Source organism: Erythrolamprus reginae, chromosome 13 (assembly GCF_031021105.1).
Source record: "Erythrolamprus reginae isolate rEryReg1 chromosome 13, rEryReg1.hap1, whole genome shotgun sequence".
NCBI classification, from domain to species: Eukaryota; Metazoa; Chordata; class Lepidosauria; order Squamata; family Dipsadidae; genus Erythrolamprus; species Erythrolamprus reginae.
The window spans coordinates 474,085-488,534 of record NC_091962.1 but is presented as its reverse complement, the minus strand read 5'-3'; the positions used below and the strand labels follow the sequence as shown (position 1 = coordinate 488,534).

The 14,450-nt window shown below is 44.0% G+C and overlaps 2 protein-coding genes across 2 annotated transcripts in view; both read left to right on the top strand.

The window, feature by feature from the left end:
* NECTIN4 (nectin cell adhesion molecule 4) overlaps positions 1–2,373 on the top strand; it is a 151,671-nt gene extending 149,298 nt beyond the window's left edge. The window contains exon 9 of the mRNA XM_070766081.1: positions 1–2,373. This exon is cut by the window's left edge and continues 1,350 nt beyond it. The gene's annotated coding sequence lies outside the window, so the exon portion shown is untranslated.
* Positions 2,374–7,070: 4,697 nt separating this feature from the next.
* The window catches only part of ARHGAP30 (Rho GTPase activating protein 30), a 50,056-nt gene continuing 42,676 nt past the window's right edge, over positions 7,071–14,450 (top strand). The window contains exon 1 of the mRNA XM_070766241.1: positions 7,071–7,517. Coding sequence (XP_070622342.1) covers positions 7,409–7,517 — 109 coding nt within the window. The 5' untranslated portion in view covers positions 7,071–7,408. The remainder of the gene's footprint in view (positions 7,518–14,450) is intronic.

The following is a 14,450-nucleotide window of genomic DNA, read 5'->3' as shown; positions in this document are numbered from 1 at the left end:
CCCGCCTCAGGCTGGGTAGCTAGGCGAACGGGTGCTGCCAGAAGCATAAATGCTGCCAGCGCCGGTTCCCCCTACGCCTTCTGCTTGCAGCTCAGGCAGGACGTGGCCGTGTGAAGCTGGAGGGGAGCTGTGCAGGAGAGAGGGAAGCTCGTCTGAGGCCAGGAAGGAGGAAAGAGGGGAAAAGCAAGGAGCGCAGACCAATAGCAGCAGCAGGGAAAAAAAGACGGCCGAACCAAGACCAGTAATCCAGGAAGTGACAGCTGCCGATCAGCTGAAGCTGTGCACACATCTTCATTTCCGCTGGTGGAATTGCATCCCACCCTGTCCTGCTGCCCACCCCTGGGGTCACCCCATCACCAGTGAACCTGTGAAATGTGCCCGTTTGTGGCCTCTGGAGCCCAGAAGAGGCTGTTTTCAATCTCCCGTGACCACCGTAGCCACGTCCACCCAGTAACCAGGCAGAGAACCGGTTGCTAAAATGTTTGAATCCAACCCCTGAGTTTACATATCAGTGTTTTGGGGTCAGTTGCGTAGGACACGACCAGTATTGGGTCCCTACCTGGCGGGGCGGACAACAGCGCACCAGTAGCAGAAATGGAACTGTGCGCACAACTCTGGGTGATTGGCGGGCGCACACATTGGAACAAGATTTAGCTTGTGCGCATGTGCAAGTAGCAAACTTTCATATGAGGATGCATATTGTTGAAATATGAGATTTCAACAATTTTCAGTGATTTTTTGCTTCCGCACATGTGCAGAAGCAAACAAATCACCCAAATCTTGCACACCCACGTGTCTCCTCGCAAGATTTGCTTCCTGAGCACATGCAGAAGCCAAATCCCGGTCTGACATGCGCTCGTCAGCACTGGTAGCAGCAGTAAGTTGGAACCTCCGCCTGGACGCGACATAATGTGAGGACTCACCAATCTCCATCTCAGATTAGCTCACTCAGACATGCAGTTCCTGGAACTGCTACAACTGAGCTAACATATATACAACACACACAAACCAGCCACACTTTCGAACCTCCTGCAAACTTAGCTTTGCCTTTAGCCTCTGTGAGAACAGGCAGTCCTCAAGTTATGACCGCCAATTGAGTTCAACATTTATGTTGCCAACTGAGAAATTGATCAACTGGCTTTCGACCCATTTTTATGACCTTTCTCGCCACACTTGTGAAGCGTTAACCACGGCGGGTCGTTACATTTGTAATGCGGTCGTTAAGTGAATCCGGCTTGTTAGATGGTCGTAAAAGGGGGTCACGTGACCCCACTGCAGCCGCCATAAATGTTAGTCAGTTGCCAAGAGGTCCCAGTTTTGATCAGGTGGATTAGGTGGAGGCTGCACTGGTTGTAAGTATGAAAAAAGTTTACTGAAAGAGTAGTAGATGCTTGGAACAAATTTCCAGCAGACGTGGTTGGTAAATCCACAGTAACCGAATTTAAACATGCCTGGGATAAACATAGATCCATCCTAAGATAAAATACAGGAAATAGTATAAGGGCAGACTAGATGGACCATGAGGTCTCTTTCTATGTTTCTATGAAAAAAACCCCCAAATCCTAAGCCACTTTTTCCATTGCTGTTGTAACTTTGAACGGTCACTAAGTGAGCTGTTGTAAGTCGAGGACGACCTGTAATATGCTCATTAATCAATAAGCTAGAGAAGTGAACTCCACGGGCTGGGTTTACACAACGTGCCCAACAGAATTAAGGCGAACGTACATGCAGGTCTTTAATCCAGAAATCCAGAAAGCAAACAAGATTCACAGAGTTGGAAGGGACCCTTGTAGGTCATCTAGTCCAACCCCCCACCCAAGCAGGAGACCCTAACCATTTTCTGACAGATGGCAGTCCAGTCTCTTCTTGAAAGCCTCAAGGGACGAAGCTCCCACAACTTCTGAAGGCTGCTTGTTTGTTGAAAGAAAACTCTCCAAGGGTCAATTTGCTAAAGAAACCTTGATTTTCCTTGAAACACGATAAAGAATTTCTGGGGTCCCCAAACTTCTGTTTTAATTTTCTCCCCTCCCCTTCCTCTGAATCTCGCAACTATCGCAACGGGGACTCTTTGGAAGTGAATGCAACAGACTCCAGAAGCCTTTCAAATATGTATTAATATTGTCATTAGCTTCTTTTTTTTAGCATGAGGAAATGAACAACTGTCTTTCTACGATCTGTAAATGTCTTTGTACATAGGAGGGGAAAAAAGCGTCGTATGTCTGCTTCCTTGTATATGTGTGTGTGTGTGTGTGTGTGTGTGCATATGTGTGCGTGTAAAATACTCTGTAAGTGTGTATAGAGCGGGACTTGGGGTAGGCCTTGTCAGGTGTAATATGCACTGCTGGTTTTTGTAAATAAATTGCACTTTTGCCATCCCAGAATTCTGCTTTTTGCTAAAGATGCAAATTTTGAGTTTCTCTCTACTTCTGTGCTAAGTGACCCCCGTGGAGAAATGTCAAAAATAGCCTTGTGTGTATTGGAGAAATAGGAAGGCTCAAGTCTGATTTATTGGGTAAAAAGTGTAAGAGTGCAAGGTAGTCCCCGGGTTACGTCGTCCCCGATGTATGACGTTTCGTCATTACGACGACCTGGGGACAGGTTCGAAGCCCCCACTGCCGCCGCCTGCATTCGATCGAAGGGATCTCCGCGATGGGCGGCAGCTTCGGAGACCCCATGGAGGTCCCTTTGCCCGAACGGAGGCGGCGGCGGCTTCAAGGGACCAACAACCGGTCCTTCTCGGGGCTGCGTTGCTGTAGCCTCCGAGGCTGCCCACCGCAGAGATCCCCTCGCCCAAATGGAGGTGGCAATGCAGCGGCTGTTGGTCCCTTGAAGCTGCCGGCGCTGCCGATGCCGCCGTTCAAGCGAAGGGATCTCCGTGGTGGGTGGCGGCGGTGGCTCCGAGGCCGCCCACCATGGAGATCCCCTCGCCCGAACGGAGGTGGCCGTGGCGGCAGCGGCAGCCTCGGAAGCTGCAGCAACGCAGCACCAAGAAGGACCGGCTATTGGTTCCTTGAAAAAGCCGCCGCCGCCGTGTAAGTCGGAATATTCATGTAAATCGGAATATTCCGACTTACACCAAATTCAGCTTACGACGGGCCGTGGGAACGGATCCCCGTCGTAAGTCGGGGACTACCTTTATTTCTCTCAAGCTTGGGTATCGGCTCCAGACATTGGAAGTTCACACATGCTAAAATTGCCGCGGTTGAGAAACATTTGTGTAAAAACCAGGGTCTCTAACCTTGGCGACTGAACATGTTCCTCCAGCATCCAGGAGATTGGAAACAGCCTCCCCTGGGCTCCGGTGGCCCTCTGGGGGTCAAAAACAGGAGCCTTTCCCGACTTCTGGAACTTCTTAAAGTCCTAACATCACCAAGCTTAGAGACCCCCGGGTCTAAAGTGTTGTTACAAGTTGGTAAATCACACATATGCACACACAAGTACCTAGTCCTCAGACAGGGACAGCATATATCCGATCGATAGATAGATAGATAGATAGATAGATAGATAGATAGATAGATAGATAGATAGATAGATAGATAGATGATAGATAGATAGATAGATAGATAGATAGATAGATAGATAGATAGATAGTTAGATAGTAGGGCAATTCTGCCCATGGTTGGAGGTCTCCCACAAGATCACAAGACAGCTGTTCAGATGTATAATTTCTTCTGCCACACATTTATTTATTGCATGTATATGCCTCTCACTCCAAACAGGCTCACTCCAAACAGGCTCTGAGTGGCTAACAAGTATAAATCCAATATAAGTAAAAAATCAATTAAAAACTCACTAAAATAACATGTATTATAAAACCATACTTGCAACAGTCTTAATTCCAGGCCTGCTGGAAAAGCCAGGTTTTAACAGCTTTCCGGAAAACTGGTAGGGAGGAGATAACGCGAATCTCTGGGGGCAGTTGATTCCATAGGGTCGGAGCCACCACAGAGAAGGCTCTTCCCCGAGGTCCTGCCAACCAACATTGTTTGGCGGATGGGACCTGGGAAAGGCCGACTCTGTGGGCCCTTACTGGCCGTAATGAGGGAGGAGGTGGTCCCGTAAATAGTCTGTCCCTGAGCCATTTAGGGCTTTAAAGATGATAACCAACATCTTGAATTGTGCTCGGAGAACGACTGGCTATCAATGCAGCTAGAGATGGAGTAATATGGGCATACCGTGGTACACCCATTATTGCATGCGCCGCTGCATGTTGCACCAGGTTGAAGTCTCCAAACACTCTTCAAGGGTAGCCGCATGTAGAGTGCGTTGCAATAGTCAAGACGAGAGGGGATGAGGGCATGAGTGACTGTGGGCAGAGTCTCCTGGTCCAGATAAGGGCCGCAACTGCTGTACCAGGCAAACCTGGGCAAAGGTCCCCCTGGCCATAGCCAAGAGATGTTGTTCTAGCCTCAGCTGTGGATCTAGGAGGACACCCAAGTTGCCAATGAATCCGAGGGAGGGGTGGCGCAGCAGGTAGAGTGCTGTACTGCAGGCCACTAAAGCTGACTGCTAGATCTGAAGGTCAGAGGTTCAAATCTCATCACTGGCTCAAGGTTGACTCAACCTTCCATCCTTCCGAGGTGGGTAAAATGAGGACCCAGATTGTGGGGGCAATAGGCTGGCTCTGTTAAAAAGTGCTATTGCTAACATGTTGTAAGCCACCCTGAGTCTAAGGAGAAGGGCGGCATAAAAATTGAATAAATAAATAAATAAATTTCTTCACCTCCCAGGACCAAAGATGGATAGATGGAGTCATCTTTAGGAGGGAGGACCCACAACCACTCAGGCTTGCCCGGGTTGAATTTTAACCTTGAAACCTTACGCCATCAAGACACCAACATATCACTTCCACCGCTTCGCATTAAAGACCATTGAAGAACATTGCCCTAAACTTGCTTCAGCCAACAGGTGGAGAAGCATTGGTGTCACCATCAAGCTATAGGTCAAGCTATAGGCATGCAGGGCCATATTGGAGGGCACGTGAAATTTTACCCTATGTCAGCTCCAGCGCGCATACCAACACTAGCCAGCTGATTTTCAAGCCTCGGTGGTGCAGTGGTTAGAGTGCAGTACTGCAAGCTACTTCTGCTGATCACCGGCTGCCAGCAGTTTGGCAGATCGAATCTCAGTAGGCTCAAGGTTGACTCAGCCTTCCATCCTTCCGAGGTGGGTAAAATGAGGACCGAGATGGTTGAGGGCAATAGGCTGACTCTCTGTAAAATCGCTTAGGGAAGCACTGTGAAGTAGTATAGAAGTCTAAGTGCTATTGCTATTTTTGACCTTGAGGAAGGCCATCTGACCCTCTGGAGGCCTCAGGGAAGCTTCCTGAAGCCCCGGAGTGTGAAAAACAGCCAAATGGGCAAACCGAAAGTTTGGAAAATGGACATCCACTTTCCCTGTTGTGCTGTTTTTCTCACTTCCCGAAGCCCCGGAGTGCAAAAAACAGCACAATGGGCAAACCGGAAGTCCATTTTTCCTAACTTCCGGTTTGGCTGTTTTTTTTCATCGCCCCAGGCTTCAGTGAGGCCTTTGTGCATGCGCAGGGACAGGGTGGGGGGATTGTGCACATGTGCAGGGGCAACGCAGAGGGTGTGCATGTATGGGGGGGAGGGAATGGGTGTAGGCACATGCACATATGGTAGCACACTCATATACCCCCTTTTGGCACTCGAACCAAAAAAGGTTTGCCATCCCTGTTATTGGTCTTAGATCACCTGCCACTGAATAAAAACTCATTTGTGAAGATATCAGGTAGAATAAGTCCTTCGGGATTGGGCAGCATAGAAATCAAGTCAAATAATAAATGAATGAATGAATGAATGAATGAATGAATGAATGAATGAATGAATGAATAACAGGATTGAAAGGGAAACTCAGAGGTCTTCAAGTCCAACCCCTTGCTCCAGTTAGAAGGCCCTATCAGACAAGCGGCTGTCTGATCTTTTTCTGGAAAGCGCCCAGTGATAGACACATAAACAACTTCCAAAAATAAGCCATTCCACTGGTTAATTGTTCCCATTGTCAGAGGTAACAGAATAACACAAGTGGGAAGGGATTTTGGAGGTCTTCTAGTCCAGCCCCTTGCTCAAGCAGGAGACCCTAAACCAGTGATGGCAAACTTTTTTTGGTTCACATGCCAAAAGGGTACATGTGGGTGCGTGCGTTAGCATCCATGCATGTGCCCACACCCATTCCTTCCCCCCACTCATGCACAATCCCCCATAATGCCCCCTATGCATTCACACCCCCGCCCCCTTGTATAAGCACAGACCTCACTGAAGTCTGGGACAGTGAAAAACCAGCCAAACAGGAAAACCGGAAGTTTGGGGAAAAACAAGTTGTGCTGTTTTTCGCACTCCAAAGCCTTCAGGGAAGCTTTCTGAAGCCCCGGAATGCGACAAACAGCACAATGGGCAAACCGGAAGTCGTTTTTTTCCAAACTTCCGGTTTGCCCATTTGGCTGACATCCGGAGGGCGAAACAGCCTTCCCCAAGGCCAAAAACCAGCTGGCCAGTGCAGGCATGTGCTGGAGTTGACATAGGGCAAAGCCTCAATATGGCTCCATTTGCCACCCGTGGCCGATGTGCCATAGGTTCACCATCACTGCTCTCTACCATCCCAGTGAAATCACTAGCCAGTCTCTTGTTGAAAACCTCCAGTGATGGAGCCCCCACAACTTCCGTTCCACCAGTCAATTGTTTTCACTATCAGGAGCATTCTTCTTTGTTCCAGATTGAATCTCTTTAATAACCTTCCAACCTGTTACTTCTGGCCCTCTCCCCTTTAACCTCCTCAACCAGCCGCAGGTGTACTTCCTGTCATGCACAACCAAAGCTAAGTGGGGCAATTTTTTTTAAAAAAAAATGCAAGATTGCAAGGCCATTCGCCTTAATCCTTCGCCCTCCAAGCGTTCGCTTGTGCCAAGGCTAAGGAGCCGTTTGCTGAAAGCTGTCAGCTTGTGCTTTGTGGTTTCGGAGATGCTGTGTAGGGGAAGTTGTGTTTGGAGACAAGCTGAACTCACTTCCTGTCAGGTCTGAGTAAGAACAGAACAATTTTTAATGAAAAAAAAAGGGGGGGCACAGATTTTTCTACCTTGCTCTCGTCTACCGTCATTTGCTTTCCGGCAATCTCCCACTTGGCCGGCAGACATATTTCTGGTGGGCCCCCGTGGTTGCAAAGACCGATCTCCCAACCTTTCTGAAGGACCTTGGATGTGACAAGCCTTGAACACGGAGATTAGAATGAATTTAAGGAAGCAGAGGATCACCATGGGCCAGTGAGTGACTTCTGGAGAGCAGGAACTCAACAACTGACCGGTTTCTCCTGAAGACTGATGGACTTGGCCCAGCCTTGGAAGGAGAAGTTGATACGAGGGTGTAAGCGTTGAAGGAAGAGGAGGAGAGGAGCCATGTCGCTGGCCATGAAAGCTCGGCAGAAGGTGAAACGGAAAGGACCGGCGAAAGATCGGGTCTTTGGGTGTGATCTGATGGAACATCTGCAAACATCTGGCCATGACAGTAAGTGATTTTCTTTTGGGAGACTGGCACATTTTTTGCAATCCTCTTGAATTTATCCCATAACAGGAAATGGGGTGAGGTGAGAACTTCTGCTAAACAACACAGCTTGTTGAATGTGCTTCATTGGTTTTCGGAGAAGGTTCCAGCCATAGGTAGTCATAGAATCATAGAACAGGAAGGGACTGGAGGCCTTCTAGTCTGGAGGCCTCCAACTGTGGCTACTGTAAGACTTATGGACTTCAACTCCCAGAATTCCCCAGCCAGTATGTCCAAGATTGGAGACCTCTGCTCTACTCCAATTTATGCATAAATCTAGGGCCCTTACAAGGTTGTAAGCTGCCCAGAGTCTCTAGGGAGTTGGGTGGCATAAAAGTCAAATATTTTATTATTTATTTATTTTATTTCTTAATCGGATTTATTAATCAGATTTATTATGCTGCCCCTCTCCAAGGACTCAGGGCAGCTTACAACCTTCTAAGGGCTTACTATCTACAAAATAGATAGATGATAGATAGATAGATAGATAGATAGATAGATAGATAGATAGATAGATAGATAGATAGATGATAGATAGATAGATAGATAGATAGATGATAGGAAAGAAACTTCTCCAAGCTCCAGATGCATTACCAGGTATTCAAGCATATTGCCAGATTAACCATCACATATTGTTAAAACAACAAATTAAAAAAATTAAAACCAACTTGGCCAAAGCAGTCAATGGCATTATTAAAAACAACATAAAAACAATGTTTACGTCTATGAAAAAGCCAAGTAATGAAGTTGATTAAATTGGGGTCCAAACTTTTGAAAAGGCTGAGAAGAAGGGTTATGTAAGTCCATATTTGGAACCTTGAAACCAGTTCTGGTCATCACAATACAAAAAAAAAAAGATTAAGAGTGAGAACCAGTGGAACAACTTGCCTCCAGAAGCTCCATTACTGAAGGCTTTTGAGAAGAGATTGGAAGCCATTTCTCCAGGATGTTAGAGGGCAGGGGTAGGCAAAGTTGACTCTTCTATGACACTTGGACCTCAACTCCCAGAATTCCTGAGCTACCATGATTGTCTCAGGAATTCTGGGAGTTGAAGTCCACAAGTCATAGAAGACTTGTGGTATAGAGTGTCCTGCTTGAGTAGAGGGTTGGACTGGAAGACCTCCAAGGTCCTTTCCCACTGTAATTCTGAAATGACTCTATGGTTGAGTCGATCCTTATCTGCTGAGCTTTACAAAAGTAGAAGATACTCAGCAAAATTTCTATGAATCATTCTCGATATTCTTACAGGGCCATTTGATTGCGGTGATCAGTGGCATGAGATACCAAAACCCCCCAAAACAAAACAAAAAAAGCCGAAATTTAGATTTGCGTCAAAATGGAGTCGCGGTGTGAGGATGGCAGCCAAAAATCTGATTTCTGTAGCACCTTCTTTCAATTAATAAATTTTATGAATCCACATAAGCTTTGGTAAGCTGCATCCGGTGACATGAATTGTAGCTCATGGAAGTTTATGGCTTTTAATTAAACTACACAAGGCACCACTGGACTTATTGTGATTCAAAGCGGGCTGAAATTATTATCTGTATCAGTGTTTCCCAACCTTGGCAACTTGAAGGTATTTGGACTTCAACTCCCAGAATTCCCCAGCCAGCATTGCTGGCTGAGGAATTCTGGGAGTTGAAGTCCAAATACCTTCAAGTTGCCAAGGTTGGGAAACACTGATCTATATGAGTCAACTCAGTTTTGCAGCTGTTTCTGAAATGGATATTAGCTGCCGTGCCGAGTTTGATATTAGCAAAAAGATGCCATTGGATGTTATTCCTTGCCCACCCTCCAAGATTGCCACATTGAATCTCAGATATGGAATAAGGCTGAGATTGCTGTGTCATTTTGTAGTTTACCTCAACCACCATATTGGACATGAGTTCGGTTTCTCTTTCCTGCCCTTCTTTGTTTGAACTACATTCATGATTTAGCCGGGGCCAGAAAATTCTTTAAAAAAAAGCTTCTTAAACTTTTAGATTCAGGTCTAAAATGAAAACCGTTTGCGTATGGAATTTATTTATTTATTTATTGGATTTGTATGCCGCCCCTCTCCGGAGACTCGGGGCGGCTAACAGTGATAATAAAACAGTGTACAATAGTAATCTGATATTAGAAATGATTAAAAATCCATTAATATAAAAACCAAACATACATACATACATACCATGCATAGAATTGTAAAGGCCTAGGGGGAAAGAGGATCTCAATTCCCCCATGCCTGGCGGCAGAGGTGGGTTTTAAGTTGCTTACGAAAGGCAAGAAGGGTGGGGGCAGTTCTAATCTCTGGGGGGAGTTGGTTCCAGAGGGCCGGGGCCGCCACAGAGAAGGCTCTTCCCCTGGGTCCCACCAGGCGACATTGCTTAGTTGAAATAATATTAATAATAATAAAGAGAAATATGCTCTATATCAGAGGTGCCCAAACATTTGGACTTCAGGGACCACCAAGCTCATTCTTTTAAATCCCACGGACCACCAAATTCATAATTTCAAGTCCTGCAGGCCACTAATATGATTTTTTAAAAAGATAAATACATTTGTAAAAGAATGTATTTATTATTAATTTCCATTTTATTAATCTGAAATGCACACAGCAAAATTATAAACACTTATTTAATCCTAACAAAATCTGTAAAGGTTGTTTAATTGTAACAAGATTATTAAGCTAGTGTCATTATTACCAAATAATTGAAGCTTATTTGACAGTGGCTTACTGGTATTGTTGGGAAAATCAGTCTCATATTCCAGAGCTGGAGCTGTAGTCCCTTCCCTCCCTTTCCTCTTCTTCCTTTCCTTTCCTTTCCTTTCCTTTCTTTTCCCTTCCTTTCCTTCTTTCCTTTCCCTTTCCCTTCTTCCTTTCCTTTCCTTTCTTCTGCCTGGACTAGATTAATTGCTGTCAACCATATCTGGCCCGAGGGTCATAATTTCTCCACGGATCACCAAAATTTTATCATGGACCATCAGTGGTCCACAGATCAATGTGCCGATCAATCCCAATTCATTTCTCCTAATGCACAATCATTTAATAACTATCATTAAAATTGAAATAACTAATGGGAGTTACATTCAGCTAATTTTTACTTTATACTTTGGTTAAGTTTATTTGCTCACCACTGCGAGTGACAATGTTCCATGGTGCACAGCTAGAAAATATTCCTAATAAAGTAAACAGAGGATCTTTGAATACAGTGGTACCTCTACTTACAAACGCCTCTACTTACAAACTTTTTTAGATAAAATCTGGGTGTTCAAGATTTTTTTTTGCCTCTTCTCAAGAACCATTTTCCACTTACAAACCCGAGCCTCCGAATGGGGCAAATTTCTCTTAATAACTCTTCCATTTAACAAGAGAAATTTTGAGGTCGTAAGTCATGGACTAACAGAACAGAATGAGGAACAGAACAGAACAGAATAGAAAATATGGAATAGAATAGAATAGAACAGAATAGAATAGAATAGAATCTCAACCAAAAAATGCTCTGTCCTACACATTGGCAAAAAGAAATCAGAACACCAAATACAAGCTAAATAAACAAGACCTTGCAGACAACCCTCACTCTGTAAAAGATCTTGGAATACTCCTATTAAATGACCTAAGTGCCAAAGCCCACTGCAACAACATTGCCAAAAGGCTTCAAGAGTTGTTAACCTAATCCTATGTAGCTTCTGCTCCAATAAACTCACACTACTAACCAGAGCATACAAAACCTTTACCATACCAATCTTTGAATACAGCTCATCTGTTTGGAACCCACACCACATTCCGGACATAAACACTCTAGAAAATGTCCAGAGATACTTTACTAGAAAAGCCCTCCACTCCTCCACTCGTAATAGAATACCCTACGCAACTAGATTCATAACCCTAGGTTTAGAAAGCTTAGAACTACATCGCCTTAAACACGACCTAATCACAGCCCATAAAATCATCTGCTACAGTGTCCTTCCTGTCAACGACTACTTCAGCTTCAACCACAGCAACACTCGAGCACACAACAGAAACAAACTTAAAGTACACCGCTCTAAACTCGGCTGCAGGAAATACAACTTTAGTAACCGAATAGTGGATGCATGGAACTCACTACCAGACTCACCTAACCCCCAAAACTTTATCCTTAGACTATCCACTGTTGGTCTCTTCCTAAGAGGTCAGTAAGGGACATACATAAGTGCACCAGAGTACTTTCCGTCCCCTCTCCTGATGTTTCTCTTTTACTAGTATCGTATATAAATATTATTATTATATCTTTGTATACCACCAATAGGTACTTGACAAAACAAATAAATAAAATCAAATTAAAATAAATAGAATAGAATAGAATGAGTTAGAAGGGATTTTGGAGATCATCTAGTCCAAACCCTCTGCTCAAGCAGGAGACCCTTTACCACTTCCAACAAATGGCTGTCCAATATCTCCAGTGATGGAACACCTACAACTTTTGGTGGCAAGTCATGGCTGGTTGGGGCACGCTGGGAATTGAAGTCCACCCATTTTAAAGTGATGTAGACTGAGGGACCCTGGTCTTGGTCTTTTGCTATCAATATCCCTGCCCAGATGGCTGTGGTTTTTATTCTTTCCATTTAAAACAAATTAGAAGGGAAGCCCTATGCCACAAAGTTCCAGAATCAGTTTTTATTCCTATGATTGCCTCTATCTGCTGCCTAGCCTTACAAACGTTATTATTATTATGGCTAGCTTGGTTTAGAAGATGCCCACATGCCCCCAAAGCAGTGCCTCTCAATCTTAGCCACTTTGAGATGGGTTGACTTCAACTCCCAAAATTCCTCAGCTAACACACACTCTGGGGAATTGCGGAAGCCTAAATCCACTTGTCTCAAAGTTCCCGAGAATTGTTTTCCTCTCATATATTAAGCATAAACTTTAAATGTTTGCTTTTCTGAAATGAATATTAGATGTGGTCCATGTTGCATTTCCTGACTGGAGAATTCTGGGAGTTGAAGTCCACGCACCTGTAAGTTGTCAAGATTGAGCAACCTTGTTTGAGTGGGGGACTGGAGGCTAAAACACATGAAGAATGGTTGCAGGAACTGGGTATGTCTAGTTCGGGGGTAGGCAAAGTTGGCTCTTCTACCGCACGAATCCCAGCAACTGATAAGGTCCCACAGAGTTGGCCTTCTCTGGGTCCCGTCGACTAAACAATGTCGTCTGGCGGGCCCCAGGGGAAGAGCCTTCTCTGTGGCGGCCCCGGCCCTCTGGAATCAACTCCCCCCGGAGATTAGAACTGCTCCCACCCTCCTTATCTTTCGTAAACTACTCAAGACCCAGCTATACCGCAAGGTATGGGGGATTTGAGACATCTTTCCCCCAGGCTCCTTATAATTTATGTTTGGTATGTATGTGTTGTTTGGTTTTAATATGATAAGATTTTAGTTATTTCTTTTAATATTAGATTTGTGCCACTATAATATTGTTTTTATCATTCTTGTGAGCCGTCCTGAGTCTTCGGAGAGGGGCGGCATACAAATCTAATAAATTATTATTATTAAATTATTATTATTGTGGACTTCAATTCCCAGAATTCCTGAGCCAATCATGCTAGCTCAGGAATTCTGGGAGTTGAAGCCCACATGTCACAGAAGAGCCAACTTTGCCTACCCCTGGTCTAGTTTAATGAAAAGGGAGGACCAGAAGAGACATGATAGCACTATTCCAATATCTCAGGGGTTGCCACAAAGAAGAGGGAGTCAACCTACTCTCCAAAGCACCTGAGGGTAGAACAAGAAGCAATGGGTGGAAGCTAAACAAGGAGAGCCGTAACTTAGAATTAAGGAGAAATTTCCTGACAGAACAATTAACCAGGGGAACAACTTGCCTCCAGAAGTTGTGAATGCTCCAACACTGGAAGTTTTTAAGATGTTGGATAACCATTTGTCTGAAGTGGTGTAGGGTCTCCTGCCTAAGCAGAGAGTTAGATTAGAAGACTTCCAAGGTTCCTTCCAACTGTACAATAATAATAATTATTATACTTATTATACTTATTATACTTATTATACTTATTATAATTATTATAATTATTATACTTATTATAATTATTATTATAATTATTATAATTATTATAATTATTATAATTATTATAATTATTATAATTATTATAATTATTATAATTATTATAATTATTATAATTATTATAATTATTATAATTATTATAATTATTATAATTATTATAATTATTATAATTATTATAATTATTATAATTATTATAATTTTTGTTGCTGTTGTTGTAGTAGTAGTAGTTATTATTATTATTATTCCCAAAATCAAAGGAAAAAATTCCAAAATGGGATGTATTACAGAGACAGATGTTTAGTGCCTGCTGTCAACTCTCAAAGCAACCCTGACCTGTTCTCCAGTTGCCGTAGGCAGGAGAGATAGGAAAACCCTCTGGAACCAGCTCCCCCTGGAGATCAGAATTGCCCCCACCCTCCTTGCCTTTCGTAAGCTCCTTAAAACCCACCTCTGTCATCAGGCATGGGGGAATTGAGATATCCCCTTCCCCCCAGGTCTATACAATTTATGCATGGTATGCTTGTGTGTATGTTTTGCTTTTTTAAAAAATAAGGGGTTTTTAGTTACATATTAGATTTGTCATTCATTGTTTTGTTATTGCTGTGAGCTGCCCCGAGTCTACGGAGAAGGGCGGCATACAAATCTAATAAATAAATAAATAATAAATAAAACAAACTTTGCAGATGCAGCGAGGAAGCACGTCAGTTCAAACCAAAAGCACATTCCAGCTGTATCTCTGTCAAGGCCATCTCCAGGGTTATCCACAGTGGCCTGAGCGGAATGATCTCTACAATTTACTGCAAATTGCTTTGGTGGAGAATGTGATTGATGACAGACTTTGGGGGGAAGGGGTTGTTGTGACTGGT